The sequence below is a fragment of the Oryctolagus cuniculus genome, chromosome 4 (genome assembly GCF_051225735.1).
Source record: "Oryctolagus cuniculus isolate XC-2025 breed Fujian yellow rabbit chromosome 4, ASM5122573v1, whole genome shotgun sequence".
Classification (NCBI taxonomy): Eukaryota; Metazoa; Chordata; class Mammalia; order Lagomorpha; family Leporidae; genus Oryctolagus; species Oryctolagus cuniculus.
The window spans coordinates 107,150,122-107,168,726 of record NC_142870.1 but is presented as its reverse complement, the minus strand read 5'-3'; the positions used below and the strand labels follow the sequence as shown (position 1 = coordinate 107,168,726).

Sequence of the window (18,605 nt, the reverse complement as noted above, 5' to 3'; positions counted from 1 at the left end):
AACATTTAAACCCGAATACAGTCCAAAATAAATTAGTTTTATAAATGCCCTCCACCTTGCATCTGTGTTCCATGTAGAAACCCGTGACAGCGATGACTGTGAACTAGGGGCTGGCTCGAGAGAAAGCACTGTTATGGGATTTTTGTGTAAATACTCTCCCTGCTTATTGCCACCGCCACTGCCAGCCACTGCTGCACTCACTGCACTGTCACGTGACCAGGCATTACATAACTCAGTATCTCTAGACCTGATGAAGGTGACCGGGAGTTGGGCAGAGATTCTGAGTTAGAAGTTTGTTTGCCAGCTTCCACAGGGGGAATTACATGTGTTAGTTCCAAGTTTTAATGATAATAATTACTTCTCCAGCAAAACTTAGGTAGACTCCTCATCCAAGATCTTCAAGGTACAGATTGTATGACCTTCGTATGTTGAGCGTTACTTTGCCTTCTTTAATTCATAAATTCTAATGTAGAACCTCTTGCTGCCATGAAAACTTCACAGTTGTATCTTACTTCCTATGGAGCATCAGTATCTCTCCTGAAATACTTTCTTCCCGTAGCTGGGTACAAACATGTGTTTGTGATACTGTGCCACTGTAGCTGACTGTGGAAGAATGAGGGAATGTGGGGTAGAAGAGTATACATACAAACTGCATGCTTCTGAGGGTGGAGTTGATAGAATATGGAGAGTGTTTATTCAATTGTGAATTAGCAAGAACTTGTACTCATCTTAAATGAGGGGGGAAGCTGTCTACTTGTTCTGCTGAAAGGCAGCTACATGCATTACAGCAAAGCTACCAGATGTAACAAAGAACCCCCATTCTCAGAGCTCTAAGAGGATTTTGTCTTCTGTCCATGTGCGTAGGCCATGGGTGACATTCCACATGGTCATTCAGAGATTCAATCTTTTGATTCCTTTAGCTGCATGGTTTTGCATGGAAAGGTTTTATGGGCCAGGGTTATAAGTGGCATACATTATTTATTTTTGCAATTCCAGTGGCCTTTATCCAGTAACAAAACCTTACCTAACTGCTAAGGAGTCTGGAAATGGATTCTAGTTCTGTTCTTGATGGAAAAAGAAAAAAAAAAAAAGGACTGTTATAGAAATAGCCAGTCTTTGCTGCACGTAGTGGAAAGAGCCTCTATTTCCAATCTGCTACCCATTTGATTTTTTTTTAAGATTTACTTATTTGAAAGGCAGAGTAACAGAGAGGCAGAGGCAGAGAGAGAGAGAGAGAGAGAGAGAGAGAGAGAGAAAGTCTTACATCCGGTGGTTCACTTCCCAGATAGCCACAGTGGCTACAGCTGTGCCTGTCTGAAGTCAGGAGCTTCTTCTGGGTCTCCCACGCGGGTGCAGGGGCCCAAGGACTTGGGCCATCTTCTACTGCTTTCCCAGGCCATAGCAGAGAGCTGGATTGAAGTGGAGTGGCCTGGTCTCGAACCAGCATCCATATGGGATGCTGACACTGCAGCTTTACCCACTATGCCACAATGCTGGCCCCTGCTCATTTGATTTTATCTTCATCATTCTTTTAATTGGACTCAGCCTTTCATTCCACAGTTAGAATTTTGGTTTTAGTTGAAAATATTCTCTAGGAAAACAAAGATGTATTAAAAAGTCTGACCCCAGATCCAAGATGGTTGAGTAGGGTGTAGTCACACTGACTTCAGCTGCACTTGGATTTGAAAAGAACAAAGGAGGGGGGCACATTTCAAGGGGTCTGGCTGGTGGAAATTTTCATCAGAGAAGTGACAAAACAACAAAGACTTTGTGAGACAAGAGGAGGGAGTACGGAGACACCGCTGCAACTGGCTGTGCAATGAAGCCACCTGCTGGCTGGGAGCTGCCATCTTACCAAGACAAGGTAAGAAGAAATTATCACATGTCCTGCCATCTTCAGTTTTAGCTGAGAGATAATTCCAGTCATGCACCGACTATTACTCCAGCCTGAGGAGCTTACTAGGGTCTGTGCAGCTGCCAAGTTCAGAGAAGGGTAACCACATTGCCTCCCTTGGCTCCCCTACCACCACAGAGCACTGGACCGGGCTGTGAAAAGTCAGGCAGTGGACCTCTGTTCCGCTGATATGGGAAGTGACCAGAATCAGCTTGTGGGGCAAAGGACAGATCCACTACATCCTGCAACTGTGGGAGTTCTTGGGCATTAGCCCTAAAGTGTGCTCCCTCACTCTATGTGAGTCAGGGCTGTTTCTCTGCTTCTGGGGGCTAGCGCTAGCAGCAGCCCATAAAAAATCTGGTCCTACCCTGGATGATCTGGGCAATGACCCTGCTGTACCTCACAATACCAGGACTATAACAATCAGTTCTAAATTTCTCAATCCCCCTGGAATCTACCTGGTGGACCTAGGGAAGAACCTTCCTGCATTCTGCCTTACTGGACTCACACTTGACAGAGCAAAATCTCCTGCATACTGTGTAGTCACCCTGTCATACTGGAGCTGGGTTCAGCGCACATCCTATGGTCCTGTGACCAGGGGTGTTGGTATTATAAGCCATAGTACGTGTTGGACTCTCTTAGCAGGACCCAAGGAAGGGCCCATGGACATCACACAGTCCTAGAGCCACAACAGTTGATGCCACAAACCCCAGCATTACGGAGGCTTGCCAGTGGGACAAGAGGACAGCCCTCTTTGTCTCCCTGAGCACCAAGATCATATAGACTGAAAATCAATAAAGACACATCAGAGTTGAAGTATACTATCAAGCAAACGGACCTAATAGACATCTTCAGGGTATTTCTTTTTTTTTATTAAAAAGAAAAAGAAAAAAATTTTTAAAAAGATTTATTTATTTATTTGAAATGCAGAGTTGCAGAGAGAGATTTTGCATCTGCTGGTTCATTCCACAGGTAGGTGCAACACCTGGGCTGGGTCAGGCCAAAGCCAGAAGCCTGGAATCCCAGCTGGTCTCTCTACAGGGTATTTCACCCAATAGCTACAGAAAACAGTTTATTCATCAGCACACGGAACATTTTCTAGGATAAACCATATATTAGGCCACAGAATGAGTCTCAATAAATTTAAAAGATTGAAATCACATCAAGTATCTTTTCAGAACATAAAGGAATAATACTATGAATCAACAATAAGAATAATACAACATTCATAAATACATAGAAATTAAACAAGCTAGTGAATGATTAATGGGTCACCGAAGAAATTAAAAAAGAAAATAAAAAGCTTTCCTGAGATAAATGAAAATGCTAACACAGTGTATCAAAATCTTTGGGATACAGCAAAAGCAGTATTAACAGGGAAGTTTATAGTATTAAGTGCTTTACATTAAAATAAGAGAGAGATCTCAAATAAAAGATGTAATGATGCATGTTGAAGACTTCAGAAAAACAAGAACAAATGAAACCCAAAATCAGCAGGAGGTGAGAAATAATAAGGATGTGGGCAGAAATAAATGAAATTGAAATAAAAAAACTACAAAAGATCAATAAAACAAAAAAGCTATTTTTTGTAAAGATAAACAAAACAGATAAACCTCTGGTCAGACTAACAAAGAAAAAAGAGAAAAAGCAAATAAAATTACAGATGAAAAAGGAGACATTACAACCAAACAACTGAAATACAAAGGATTGTAAGGAACTACTATGAAAAACTATATACCAATAAATTGGAAAACATCAAAGAAATTGATAAATTCCTGGATACATATAATGTACCAAGATTAAATCAAGAAGATACACAATCTAAACAGAACCATAAAAATCAATGAGATTGAAGCAGTAATCAAAATTCTTCCATCAAGGGAAAGCATGGGACTTGACGGCTTTACTACTGAATTCTACAAAATATTCAAGGAGGAAGTAGCTCCAATACTTTTCAAGCTTTTCCAAAATATTGAACAGAATGGAACTCCAGGGAACTCTTTTTATATTTTTTGTATTTTTATTTTATTTTTAAAAAGATTTATTTCTTTTATTGGAAAGGTAGGGTTTACAGAGAGAGATTGGGAGAAAGAGAGAGAGAGAAGGGGTGGTGGAGAGAGAGAGAGAGAGAGGTCTTCTACCCACAAGTTTACTTCCCAAATGGCTGCAACAACCAGAGCTGAGCTGGTCCAAAGTCAGGAGCTAGGAGCTTCTTCTGGGTCCTCCTAAATGGGTGGCAGGGGCCATCTTCTACTGCTTTCCCAGTTGCAATAGCAGGGAGCTGGACTGGAAGTGGAGCAGCCAGGACTTGAACTGGAGCCGATATAGGGTAATGGTGTCAGAGGTGGTGGCTTTACCCACTATACCAGAACACCAGCTCCCAAAAACCATTTTAATAAAGACGCTACATCCTTGCAAGTGCCATTAGTATTGAGACCATGAATTCTTTTTATGAGGCCAGCATCAATCTGATACCAAAATCAAAGACACAACATAAAAGAAAAAAACAAAAAACAAACTATAGACTTGAGTCTGACTTTGAATGCAAAACCACATAAAATGATCATACATTATGATCAAGTGATATTTATTCAAGAGACTCAAGAATGATTCAACATTCACAAATCAATAACCATCATAAATCACATCAACAGAATGAAGAATAAAAAAACATATGAACATAGATGCAGAGAACACATTTGATGATTCAATACTCCTTCATGATAAAAATCCTCCAAAAATTAGATATAGAAGGAGAATATCTCAAAATTATAAAGTCTGTACATAACAAACCAACAGACAATATCATACTGAATGGGGAAAAGCTGAATGCATTTCCTCTCAGTTCCGGAACAAGACAAAGATGTTCACTTTGACTACTCTTACTCAATATAGTACTGGAAGTTTTAGTAAGAACAATTAGGGAAGAGAAAGAAACAAAAGGCATCAAAATTGGAAAAGAGGAAGTAAAATCACCCATGTATGCACATGACATGATGTTGTACATAGGGAAATATCTAAAAATCACCAAAAAACTGTTAGAACTTACAAGCCAATTCAGTAAAGTTGCAGGTTACAAAATAAACATACAAAAAAGCAGCTTTTCATATGCTAATGATGAACTCACTGAAAGCGAAATCAAGAAAAAAATTGCATTCATAATAACCTCAAAAAACCAAATATTTAGGAATAAATTTTACTAACAAAATGAAAGATCTCTACAATGAAAAGTTATAAAACATTGATGAAAGAAATTATCAAGGACACACACAAGAAAAGAAAGACATTCCTTGCTCATGGATTGGAAGAATCAATATAATTGAATGTCTACTGGGGCCTGGTGCTGTGGTGTAGCAGGCAAAGCTACCCTCTAGGGACTGGAGCTGTGGTATAGCAGGTTAAGCCTCTGTCTGTGGCACCAGCATCCCATATGGGCACCAGTTCAAGTCCTAGCTGCTTCACTTCTGATCCAGCTCCCCGCTAAGGTGCATGAGGAAGCAGTGGAAGATGGCCCAAGTCCTTGTGATGCTAAACCCACGTGGGAGACCCAGTAGAAGCCCCTGGCTTTTGGCATTGGATCAGCCCAGCTCCTGCCATTGTGGCCATTTGGGGAGTGAACCAGCAGGTGGGAGATCTCTGTCTCTCTCTCACTGTCTCTCTCTCTTTCTAACTCTGCCTTTCAAATAAATAAAAAATCTTTTAAAAAAAGTCTGTACCATTTAAAGCAATTGACAGATTCACTACAATCCCTATCTAAAAACAATGTCATTCTTCTCAGAATTAGAAAAAAATAAATCTAAAATTCTCATGGAATCACAAAAGACCCAGAATATCCAAAGGGATACTGAATAAAAAGGGAAAAAAAAAATCAAGCTGGAGGCAGCACAATACCTGATTTCAAAGCATAATACAAAGTCATAGTAATTAAAACAGCATGGTATAGCATGAAAACCAACACACAGATCAATGGAATAGAATATGGAACACAAAAGTTAATCCACATAGATATAGCTTACTGAATTTTGATGAAAGTGTTTAGACCATATTGTAGAGTAAGGATTACCTCCTCACAGTGCTGGCAAAACTGGATATGCAGATTATTGAAATCTTACCACACACAAAAATCAACTCAAGATGCACTGAAGATATAAACTTAAAACTTGAGACTATGATATTGCTAGAAGAAAATGTAGGAGAAACAGTCCAAAACAATGGTGTAGGAAACAACTTCTTCTTTCTTTTTTTTAAAGATTTTATTTATTTGAGAAGTAGAGCAACAGACAGAGAGAGGGAGAGACAGAGAGAAAGGTCTTCCATCTGCTGGTTTCCTCCCCAGATGGCCACAACGGTTGGAGCAGGGCAGATCCGAAGCCAGGAACCAAGAGTTTCTTCAGGGTCTGCCATGTGGGTGAAGGAGCCCAAGCACTTAGGCCATCTTTACTGCTTTCTGAGGCCTCAGCAGAGGGCTGGATAGGAAGAGGAGCAGCTGGGACTAGAACCAGAGCTCATATGGGATGCTGGTGCTCCAGGAGGAGGCCTAGCCCACTACACCATAGCTCCGCCCCCAGGAAACAATTTTTTGGACAGATCCCCAAAGCACAGCCAACAAAAGCAAAACTTATACATTCAATGCAATACCAATCGAGATACCGAAGACCTTCTCAGATCCGGAAAAAATGATGTTGAAATTCATATGGAGACACAGGAGACCTCGAATAGCTAAAGCAATCTTGTACAACAAAAACAAAGCCGGAGGCATCACAATACCAGATTTCAGGACATACTACAGGGCAGTCGTAATCAAAACAGCATGGTACAGAAACAGATGGATAGACCAATGGAACAGAATAGAAACACCAGAAATCAATCCAAACATCTACAGCCAACTTATATTTGATCAAGGATCCAAAACCAATCCCTGGAGTAAGGACAGTCTATTCAATAAATGGTGCTGGGAAAATTGGATTTCCACGTGCAGAAGCATGAAGCAAGACCCCTACCTTTCACCTTACACAAAAATCCACTCAACATGGATTAAAGACTTAAATCTACGACCTGACACCATCAAGTTATTAGAGAGCATTGGAAAAACCCTGCAAGATATAGGTACCAGCAAAGACTTCTTGGAAAATACCCCAGAAGCACAGGCAGTCAAAGCCAAAATTAACTATTGGGATTGCATCAAATTGAGAAGTTTCTGTACTGCAAAAGCAACAGTCAGGAAAGTGAAGAGACAACCGACAGAATGGGAAAAAATATTTGCAAACTATGCAACAGATAAAGGGTTGATAGCCAGAATCTACAAAGAAATCAAGAAACTCCACAAGATCAAAACAAACAACCCACTTAAGAGATGGGCCAAGGACCTCAATAGACATTTTTCAAAAGAGGAAATCCAAATGGCCAACAGACACATGAAAAAATGTTCACAATCACTAGCAATCAGGGAAATGCAAATCAAAACCACAATGAGGTTTCACCTCACTCCGGTTAGAATGGCTCACATACAGAAATCTACCAACAACAGATGCTGGCGAGGATGTGGGGAAAAATGGACACTAACCCACTGTTGGTGGGAATGCAAATTGGTTAAGCCACTATGGAAGTCAGTCTGGAGATTCCTCAGAAACCTGAATGTAACCCTACCATTCAACCCAGCCATCCCACTCCTTGGAATTTACCCAAAGGAAATTAAATCAGCAAACAAAAAAGCGGTCAGCACCCTAATGTTTATTGCAGCTCAATTCACAATAGCTAAGACCTGGAAGCAACCCAAATGCCCATCAAGAGTAGACTGGATAAAGAAATTATGGGACATGTACTCTCTAGAATACTATACAGCAGTCAAAAACAACGAAATCCAGTTATTTGCAACAAGATGGAGGAATTTGGAAAACATTATGCTGAGTGAATTAAGCCAGTCCCAAAGGGACAAATATCATATGTTCTCCCTGATCGGCGACAACTAACTGAGCACAAAAGGGGAAACTTGCTGAAGTGAAATGGACACTATGAGAATCAGTGACTTGATCAGCTCTTGTCCTGACTGTTGATGTACAATGTAATACTTTATCCATTTTAGTATTTTTTTTGTTCTAGTACTATTGGTTGAACTCTTTAATTAACACACAACTATTCTTAGGTGTTTAAATTTTAACTGAAAAGTGATCCCTGTTAGGAATTTGGAAAACATTATGCTGAGTGAAATAAGCCAGTCCCAAAGGGACAAATATCGTATGCTTTCCCTGATCGGTGACAACTAACTGAGCACCAAAAAGGAAACCTGTTAAAGTGAAATGAACACTATGAGAAACGGTGACTTCATCAGTCCTTGCCCTGACTGTTGATGAACAACTTAATATGCTATCCCTCTTAGTATTTTTTTTGTTAGTTCTACTTAATACTTTTGGTTGCATACTCTAATCAATACACAGTTATTCTTAAGTGTTGAAAATTAACTGAAAAGTGATCACTGTTAAATATAAGAGTGGGAATAAGAGAGGGAAGAGACGTGCAATTCGGGACATGCTCAAGCTGACTTACCATAAATGGTAGAGTTAGAAACATACCAGGGGATTCCAATTTAATCCCATCAAGGTGGCATGTACCAATGCCATCTCACTAGTCCCAGTGATCAATTTCTGTTCACAATTGATCATAATGATAGGACTAAGAGCCAAAGGGAGCACATAAACAAGACTAGTGTCTGCTAATACTAACTGATAGAATAAAAAAGGCAGAGAATGATCCAACATAGGAAGCGAGATACACAGCAGACCCATAGAATGGCAGATGTCCTAAACAGCACTCTGGCTCAGAATCAGCCCTTAAGGCACGCGGATCTGGCTGAAAAGCCCATGAGAGTATTTCAGGCATGGAAAGCCAAGACACTCTGGAAAAAAAAAAGATCTAAATGAAAGATCTCCACGAGTGAGATCCCAGTGGAAAGAACAGGTCATCAAAGAAGGAGGTACCTTTCTCTGAAGGGAGGAGAGAACTTCCACTTTGACTACGACCTTGTCTAAATATGATCAGAGCTGGCGAACTCAAAAGGCTTCCATAGCCTTGGCGACTCATGACAAGAGCCTAGGGTGATTACTGATGCCATTAAACAAGAGTGTCAATTTGTTAAGTCAACAACAGGAGTCACTGTGCACTTACTCCTCATGTAGGATCTCTGTCCTTAATGTGCTGTACATTGAGATTTAATGCTATAACTAGTACTCGAACAGTATTTTTCACTTTGTGTTTCTATGTGGGTGCAAACTGTTGAAATCTTTACTTAATATATGCTAAACTGATCTTCTGTATATAAAGAGAATTGAAAATGAATCTTGATGTGAATGGAAGGGGGGAGGGAGCGGGAAAAGGTAGGGTTGTGGGTGGGAGGGAAGTTATGGGGGGGGAAGCCATTGTAATCCATAAGCTGTACTTTGGAAATTTATATTCATTAAATAAAAGTTAAAAAAATTTATGCCAAAATAAACTTATTTTTATTAAAAAAAGCAAAACTAAACAAATGGGATTATATGAAACTCAGAAGCTTCTGTACAGCAAAGAAAATGATCAATAGTGTGAAGAGATATTCAACAGAACGGGAAAAATATTTGTGAGCTACCTATCCAACAAAGGATTATTATCTAGAATATATCAGCAACTTAAAAAACTCAACAACAAAATGATAACCAAGCTAGTTAAGAAACATGCAAAGGACCTCAATAGTCAGTTCACAAAAGAAGAAATACAAATAGCTAACAAATATGTGAAAAAATGTTCATCATTACTAGCCATCAGGGAAACACAAATTAAACCACAATGAGATAGCACATCACCTCACCAGAATGACTGAGACCTAAAAGACAGAGAGTATGCTTGGGAGGACGTGGAGAAAGGGGAAACTTCTACACTCTTGGTGGGAATGTAAATGAGTGCAGTCACTGTGGAAAACAGTATGGAGATTTCCTAAAAAACCGGAAATAGACTTCTCATATGATCCATCAATCCCTCCTCTGGGCATATTCTCAAAAGACATGAACATGTTATAGCAAAGAGATACCTACACCACCATTTATATAGTAGTCTTGTTCACAGCAGCCAAAATACGGAATCAACCAAGGTGTCCATCATTACATGAATGAATAAAGAAAATGTGGTGTATATACACGATGGAATACTATTCAGCTGTAAGAAAGAACCTTTAGAGGCTGGCGCTGTGGCTCTGCCTGTGGCATCGGCATCTATATGGGCACTGGATTCTAGTCTTTGTTGCTCCTCTTCCAGTCCAGCTCTCTGCTGTGGCCCAGGAAGGCAGTGGATGATGGCTCAAGTGCTTGGGCCCTACACCCTTGTGGGGGACCAGAGGAAGCACCTGGCTCCTGGCCTCGGATTGGCACAGCACTGGCCGTGGCGGCCATTTGGGGAGTGAACCAACGGAAGGCAGACCTTTCTCTCTGTCTTTTTCTCTCTCACTGTCTGTAACTCTACCTGTCAAATAAATTAAACAACAAAAAAAGAAAGAATGTTTTACCATTTGCAACAAATTAGATGCAACTGGAGGACATCATGGTGTGTAAAATAAGCCAGGCTAATACCACATGTTCTCCCTTACATGTGGGGACTAAAATTAAAAAAGCAAGTTAGCTAACCAAGGATGTTAAAGATTTCTATTATGAGAATTACAAAATCTTAAAGAAAGAAATAGAACAGGATACCAAAAAATGGAAAAATCTTCCATGCTCATGGATTGGAAGAATCAATATCATCAAAATGTCCAATCTCCCAAAAGCAATTTATAGATTCAATGCGATACTAATCAAAATACCAAAGACATTCTTCACAGATCTGGAAAAAATGATACTGAAATTCATATGGAGACACAGGAGACCTCAAATAGCTAAAGCAATAGACATTTTTCAAAAGAGTAATCCAAATGGCCAACAGACACATGAAAAAATGTTCAGGATCACTAGCAATCAGGGAAATGCAAATTAAAACTACAATGAAGTTTCACCTCACCCCGGTTAGAATGGCTCACATACAGAAATCTACCAACAACAGATGCTGGAGAGGATGTGGGGAAAAAGGGACACTAACCCACTGTTGGTGGGAATGCAAATTGGTTAAGCCACTATGGAAGTCAGTCTGGAGATTCCTCAGAAACCTGAATATAACCCTACCATTCAACCCAGCCATCCCACTCCTTGGAATTTACCCAAAGGAAATGAAATCAGCAAACAAAAAAGCTGTCTGCACATTATTGCAGCTCAATTCACAATAGCTAAGACCTGGAACCAACCCAAATGCCCATCAACAATAGACTGGATATAGAAATTATGGGACATGTACTCTATAGAATACTATACAGCAGTCAAAAACAACGAAATCCAGTTATTTGCAACAAGATGGAGGAATTTGGAAAACATCATGCTGAGTGAAATAAGCCAGTCCCAAAGGGACAAATATCATATGTTCTCCCTGATCAGTGACAACTAACCAAGCACCAAAAAGGAAACCTGTTGAAGTGAAATGGACACTATGAGAATCAGTGACTTGATCAGCTCTTGTCCTGACGGTTGATGTACAATGTAATACTTTATCCCTTTTAGTATTCTTTTTGTTCTACTTAATACTATGGGTTAAACTCTTTAATTGACACAGTTATTCTTAGGTGTTTAAATTTAACTGAAAAGTGATCCCTGTTCAATATAAGAGAGGGAATAAGAGAGGGAGGAGATATACAGTTTGGAACATGCTCCACTGGACTTGCCCCAAATGGTAGAGTTAGAAACGTTTGAGGGGATTCCAATTAAATCCCATCAAGGTAGCAGGTACCAATGCCATCTCACTAGTCCAAGTGATCAGTTTCAGTTCACAATCGATCATAATGATAGGACTAAGAGTCAAAGGGATCACATAAACAAGACTAGTGTCTGCTAATACTAACTGACAGAGTTAAAAAGGAGAGAACGATCCAACATGGGAAGCGGGATACACAGCAGATTCATAGAATGGCAGATGTCCTAAACAGCACTCTGGCTCAGAATCAGCCCTTAAGGCATTTGGATCTGGCTAAAAAAGCCCATGAGAGTATTTTAGGCATGGAAAGCCAAGATACTCTGGCAAAAAAAAAGTAACTGAAAGATCTCTGTGAGTGAGATCCCAGTGGAAAGAACGGGCCATCAAAGAAGGAGGTACCTTTCTCTGAAGGGAGGAGAGAACTTCCACTTTGACTATGACCTTGTCTAAATAAGATCAGAGTTGACAAACTCAAAAGGCTTCTCAACTGAAAAGTTGCCTTGGCAATTCATGAAAAGAGCCTAGGGTTTTTACTGATGCCATAAACAAGAGTGTCAATTGTTAAATCAACAACAGGAGTCACTATGTACTTACTCCCACTGTAGTATCTCTGTCTTTAATGTGTTGTACTATGTGAATCAATGGTATAACTAGTAATCAAACAGTACTTTACACTTTGTGTTTCTGTGTGGGTGCAAACTGTTGAAATCTTTACTTAATATATGCTAAACTGATCTTCTGTATATAAAGAGAATTGAAAATTAATCTTGATGTGAATGGGATGGGAGAGGGAGCGGGAGATGGGAGGTTGCGGGTGAGAGAGAAATTATTGGGGGCGAAAAAGCCACTGTAATCTGTAAGCTATACTTTGGAAATTTATATTTATTAAATAAAAGTTTAAAAAAAGCAATTTAGCAAGCAAGCAAGAATGCCTGTGTATATCAGTATCACTGCAAATATAGTTTTGTCAGTCTTTGTTTTATACCTTTGTCAAATCAATGTTTAAAGATGTTATATTACTATAGTTTTTATAATCTGTGATTATTTTAAAATTTCCTATATATGAGAGAAATGCTCATCTTTCCATTTGATTATTATTATTTTTTTGACAGGCAGAGTTGGACAGTGAGAAAGAGAGACAGAGAGAAAGGTCTTCCTTCCATTGGTTCACCCCCAAAATGGCCGCTACGGCCGATGCACTGTGCCTATCCCAAGCCAGGTGCCAGGTGCTTCTCCTGGTCTCCCATGCGGGTGTAGGGCCCAGTACTTGGGTCATCTTCCACTGCCTTTCAGGCCACAGCAGAGAGCTGGACTGGAAGAGGAGCAACCAGGACAGAATCTGTCGCCCCAACCGGGACTAGAACTCAGGAGGCTGGCGCCACAGGTGGAGGATTAACCAAGTGAGCCACAGCGCCGGCCTCCATTTGATTATTGTTTATAGCCCTTACCTATTTCTAGCTAAACTAGGGTCTTTTTGCTTTTTACTTGTTAAAATTTTTATTAGTTGGATTGTTAAGCCTTGACTATAATAGAAAGGTAGAGGGAGGGAGAGTAGGAGGGAGAAAGAAGAAGTAAGGGAGGCAGGAAGGGAATATAATTATTTTCTTGAATTGTATCTATGGACTATATTGAATGTGTTAAAAAACTAGAAATAAATAAAACACCCCCCCCCCATATGTCTGTTCTCTTCTCAGGAGCAGGTATATCTTTGGCACCACCCGGAATAGTGTATAGGATACGTGTGCCCACTAAATGTTGGCTGAATAAATGAGTAGAGAAACAAACCCCCCATTTCCATGGTAGATCCTCTTCTTGCCCCTAGGATCCTGGGAAAGGGAGAAAAGGCAGAGTAACACAGCAAAGTTGTAGAGAGAGCTATGACTACTTTGAGTCTGTTGAGTGGACGTGGTTTCTAGTACAAGACTCAGAAGGTGGCTGGTTCACAAGCCAGCATTCTCTCCAGAAGAGGGACTCTCAGAGTGGGATCAACTGGTGTGCTTGATACACATAGGAAGTGGCAGGATGGGGAATCTATTCAGCACCCTTGGGTCACTTGATTTGTCACACAGATGAGCATTTGGGTGCTGCTCAAGCCACCAGACTTAATCACCAGTGACACTGGCCAGCTTGCTTTCCTCACATATCCACTGATTCTGAGAACACTGGGTGTGCTTGAACACTGGGAAAGACAAAGCCAGTTAAGGGGAAGAAGAACAATCCTTGAAAAGGGCAAGGGGGCTGGTGAATATGATTAGGTATTTATTGGAAAAGAGACAGAATTTTAGAATTCCCCGGGTGGTCATGAGTCCCGAGAGATGAAACAGAATTGATTTCTGAATCTGGGTAGAGTAAAGAAGAATAGAGGTAGGTAAAAAAGTTAGAGTCTTATGCTTGCACACATTTGCTGTTTGACTGTCCTGTCACATATGCTGCATGAATACTAGCTGAAATAAATCATTTAACAAGTTGTCAGGACAGAACCTTCTTAAATTTGGCCTACAAGTCTTATAAAAGGAGGATCCTGGTTTTTGGGAGGTACCAAGAAAACTAAGTAGCAAGGCCTCATCTCTCTTTGTGAGGCTCTTCTCCAAGCTACTATGTTTGGCTCCTTATGTCTGCTCTCTCCAATCACTTCTCTAACCTCCTGGGAGAAATGTCCAGATGCTAAAAATAACACCAGGCTTTCCCACTTTCTGTGCTCTGTGCCTTCATCCACCTTGCCATTGCCTGGGGGAAAAAAGCCACAACTCTCCAACATCTTGTTTCTGTCTCTAGCAATAGTTGATTCAGCATCATTCCAGCGATGACTTCAGGAGAAATCCCTTAATTTGCGACAGAGGCTAATGATGGCACCAATTCAATAGCTTTGTTAGTCCCAAGCTCAGTTTCCACAGAGCAAAGAACTTGGTAAGTCCCAAGGAAATACAAATTTTCACTGCCTTCCCTACCTCCTATACCCCTCTAGAAGCTGTGTCTTTCCTCTCTGGGTTTTCATGTAGCAGTGTCAGACCCCAGCAATTACTAATTATAAAATTATAAAATAATAGAAACGATCATTAATAACTTACAATTATCTTCTCTTCCAAAGTATAACATCCTTTAGCACAAACTGTCTTGCCAAAAGATCATAATTTACCTTGATAACAGGTCTGATGGAGTTACATGAGACATGAGTCATTAAAGTCATTAAAGTTATTATTGTTTTTAAACTCTTGGTGTCAACAGTGCTTCCTGAGTATTAATTAATCTTCATGACTTCTTTGTAAAGTAGGTTAAATATAACTGAGCTCATTCTACCAGAAGAGGAATTGGCAAACTGGTAATTCTTCGAATATCTCTTCATTCCAATGGGACTGAGAGTGGCATTGGAAATAGCTGAGTCAGACTAATTTTCCACAGTGCTAGATAACCACAACTTTGATGTGCTACTTGTGCTCTGATCCAGAAAAACCCCCTAAGAATATATAACAAGATAATGAATAATTTATAATAATTAGCAAAAAATGTGTTTTGAGACATCCTTACTTACTTCCTTATAAAATACTCAAATGAAGCAAATCAGCACTAGTGGTCATGATCGCATATATTCTGCTTCCCCCACCTTTTATTTGTCCTAAAATTCCCATTGGTCCTAAGCTATTTACTAGTAAGTCATCAATAGTTTTATTGACTTAATATCTTTCCTTTAAGGGCTTGTGTCATTGTGGAGAAAAGTAAGGAATCCATAGGACCTAAATTTAATGTCTCCATTACTGGGAAATAGTGTAACCCTATGACTAGGACATGAGTTCAAATGCAAAGCCTGCCACCACCATGCAATAGTTTTCTGTGCATCTTTGTAAAAGCAATTTGTCTTCTTTTGTTACTGTTTTTTGAATGGGAATGATTTTACTTCATAAATTATGAGAATGACAAGAGATAATGAATGTAGAGTGCCTGGTACTTTAGAAGTGATCAAAACAGAGTACATTCTGAATCCTATAAATCAATGACTCATCTCCAAGGGCCTGGGAAGAAAAAGAATGAAGGATCCTTAACAGAAGGATGTAATACTAGGTATGTGCATTTAGAGATTTTTGCTTAATATGGTAGTCATTATGGGTTTGTCATAATATTTGTGGCACAGTAGGTTATGGTGCCAACTGAGATGTTGGCGCCACATATTGGAGTGTTTGCTCAAGTCCCAGCTGTTCCACTTCTGATCCAGTATTCTTCTAATGCACCTGAGAAGGCAGTAGATGATGGTACAAGTATTTGGGCCCCTGCCATCCATGGGAGAGGCCAGGATGTAGCTCCTGGCTCCTGGCTTCTGCCTGGTCCAGCCTTTGCCATTATGGCCATTTGGGGAGTGAATCAGTAGATGGAGGATTGCTCTGTCACTATGCCTGGAAAATCAATCAATCAATCTTTTAAAAATATGGTAATCATTGTTGGATTTTTTTTTAAGATTCATTTAATTCATTTGAAAGGCAGAGTTAGAGAGAGGGGTCTTCCATCTACTTCTTTTTTTATTTTATTTATTTTTATTTTTTTGGATAGGCAGTTAGTGAGAGAGAGAGAGACACAGAGAAAGGTCTTCCTTTACTGTTGGTTTACCCTCCAATGGCTGCCGCGGCCGGCGCACTGCGGCCGGTGCACCACGCTGATACGATGGCAGGAGCCAGGTACTCCCATGGGGTGCAGGGCCCAAGTACCTGGGGCATCCTCCACTGCACTCCCTGGCCACAGCAGAGAGCTGGCCTGGAAGAGGGGCAATTGGGACAGAATCCGGTGCCCCGATCGGGACTAGAACCTGGTGTGCTGGCGCCGCAAGGCAGAGGATTAGCCTAGTGAGCCGCGGCGCCAGCCTCCATCTACTTCTTCACTCTCCAAATGGCCCCAACAGCCAAGGCTTGGCCAGGAGCCAGGAGCTGAGAACTTCTTCCGGGTCTCCCACAAGGATGCAGGGGCCTAAGCATTTGGGCGATTTTCCTCTGCTTCCCTAGGCACACTAGCAGGGAGCTGGATTGGAACTGGAGCAGCTGAGACTTGAACAGGCATCCAAATGGGATGCTGGTGTTGCAGGCGGTGGCTTAACTTACTGCACCACAGTGCCAGCTCTGGACGGTTCTTAATTTAGAATAAAAATCCATTTTATAAAAGATTTATTTATTTGAAAGGCAGAGCAACAGCAGAGAGAGAGAGAGAGAGAGAGAGAGAGGGAGGGAGATATCTCTTATTCTCCAGTTCACTCCACAAATGGCCATAACAGCCAGCACTGGGCCAGGCCAAAGCCAGGAGCCAGGACCTACATCTAGGTCTTCCATATGGGTGGCATTTGGGCCATCATCCGCTGACTTTCCAGGCAAATCAGCAGGAAGCTGCATCAGAAGTGTACCAAAGTGGAACAGCCCAGATGCAAACAGGCTCCCCATTGTGGGATGCTGATGATACAAACTGTGTCGTAGCTTGTTGCACCACAGTGCCAGCCCCCTCTTTTCTTTCTTTCTTTTTTTTCTTTTTTTTGACAGGCAGAGTGGACAGTGAGAAAGAGAGACAGAGAGAAAGGTCTTCCTTTGCCGTTGGTTCACCCCCCAATGGCTGCTGCGGCCGGCGCTCTGCGCCGATCCGAAGCCAGGAGCCAGGTGCTTCTCCTGGTCTCCCATGCGGGTGCAGGGCCCAAGCACTTGGGCCATCCTCCACTGCCTTCTCGGGCCACAGCAGAGAGCTGGACTGGAAGAGGGGCAACTGGGACAGAATCCGGTGCTCCAACCAACCGGGTCTAGAACCTGGGGTGCCGGCACCACAGGCAGAGGATTAGCCAAGTGAGCCACAGCACTGGCCTTCCCTCTCTTCACAAAACACATAAACATGAAGGTACAAAGAATACTGTACTAGACCTACAAAGCAAGCCCTACTTAAAATTTTAAAAAAGAAATTTATTTCAAGTCATCAGAGCAAGGCGACACACCTTTGTAACAGAAACCATGACCCAATAAGTAAGGAAGGACCCTGTATTTGAATGGAAACAAAGTATCAGCTGCTTACTTGAAGCTGTTGCATCTTACCTGTGTAGATATACTCCATATATGCAGGATGAGTTTTTGTGAAAACCTCTTTGACTTTTTCTACTTTGTCGGTTGTTATTCTGGTTGCAAATGGTGTGTACATGACAGAGAAAGCTTCAGCTCTGGTGATGGCTTCTTCAATCATGGCCTGAGAGGAAACACACAGTCCATCTGGCATCAGTAACATGACTTTTCAAGAATGTAAAAATATAATTATCTTTATGGGTTTCTTAGAACTCTATATATTGTACTGTAAAGAACATATTTTTGTCTTGAATATTCATTAGAACAGAACTTTAATTAGTTCTGGAAATACTACTTCATAGTAAGAAAACCAATTAAATGAAGAACGTTTGCAAACAGGCACCTCCAAACTGAGTTTGTTTCAAGATAAAAATAAAAATTTTATTTTCTAAAGTGTAATTTTTTAGTTGATTTTAAAATTCAAATTCTTAAGTCCAGCAGGATAATTAACTTACAAACTGGTGAGCAATTTATACAGTTTTCTTTAAAACACACACACACACACACACACACACACACAGTGAATTATGCAGATCTAAGTATTTCCTATAAATAGCATGGTAACAACACAGATGCCATTTTCCCCCTCCTTCCAATACCTGGGAAAGCCTTTTGGAATGGGAATAACCTTGACTAGCTTCCTCCCAGCAAAGTCTCCTTTCCCTCTGGATCACAAGAGCCATTTAAGAGGGATTCACCTTTTGCAGGATTTCTTTAAGTGATCTTTGCTCCTGTACCGTTCTGGGGAAAGCTTTGCCAGCATCACAACTTCCTGTTTTAAATAGGTCCATCGCTATTAGTAACCGACCAAAAGAAAGCTGTATAATTTTGAGAGGGGTTTTTTC

The 18,605-nt window shown here is 40.7% G+C and overlaps 1 protein-coding gene across 1 annotated transcript in view; it reads right to left on the bottom strand.

Moving 5' to 3' along the window:
* Positions 1-18,605, bottom strand: part of SPATA16 (spermatogenesis associated 16) — a 285,443-nt gene that overhangs the window by 62,857 nt on the left and 203,981 nt on the right. Inside the window, exon 6 of the mRNA XM_002716430.6 lies at positions 17,737-17,884. Coding sequence (XP_002716476.2) covers positions 17,737-17,884 — 148 coding nt within the window. The remainder of the gene's footprint in view (positions 1-17,736; positions 17,885-18,605) is intronic.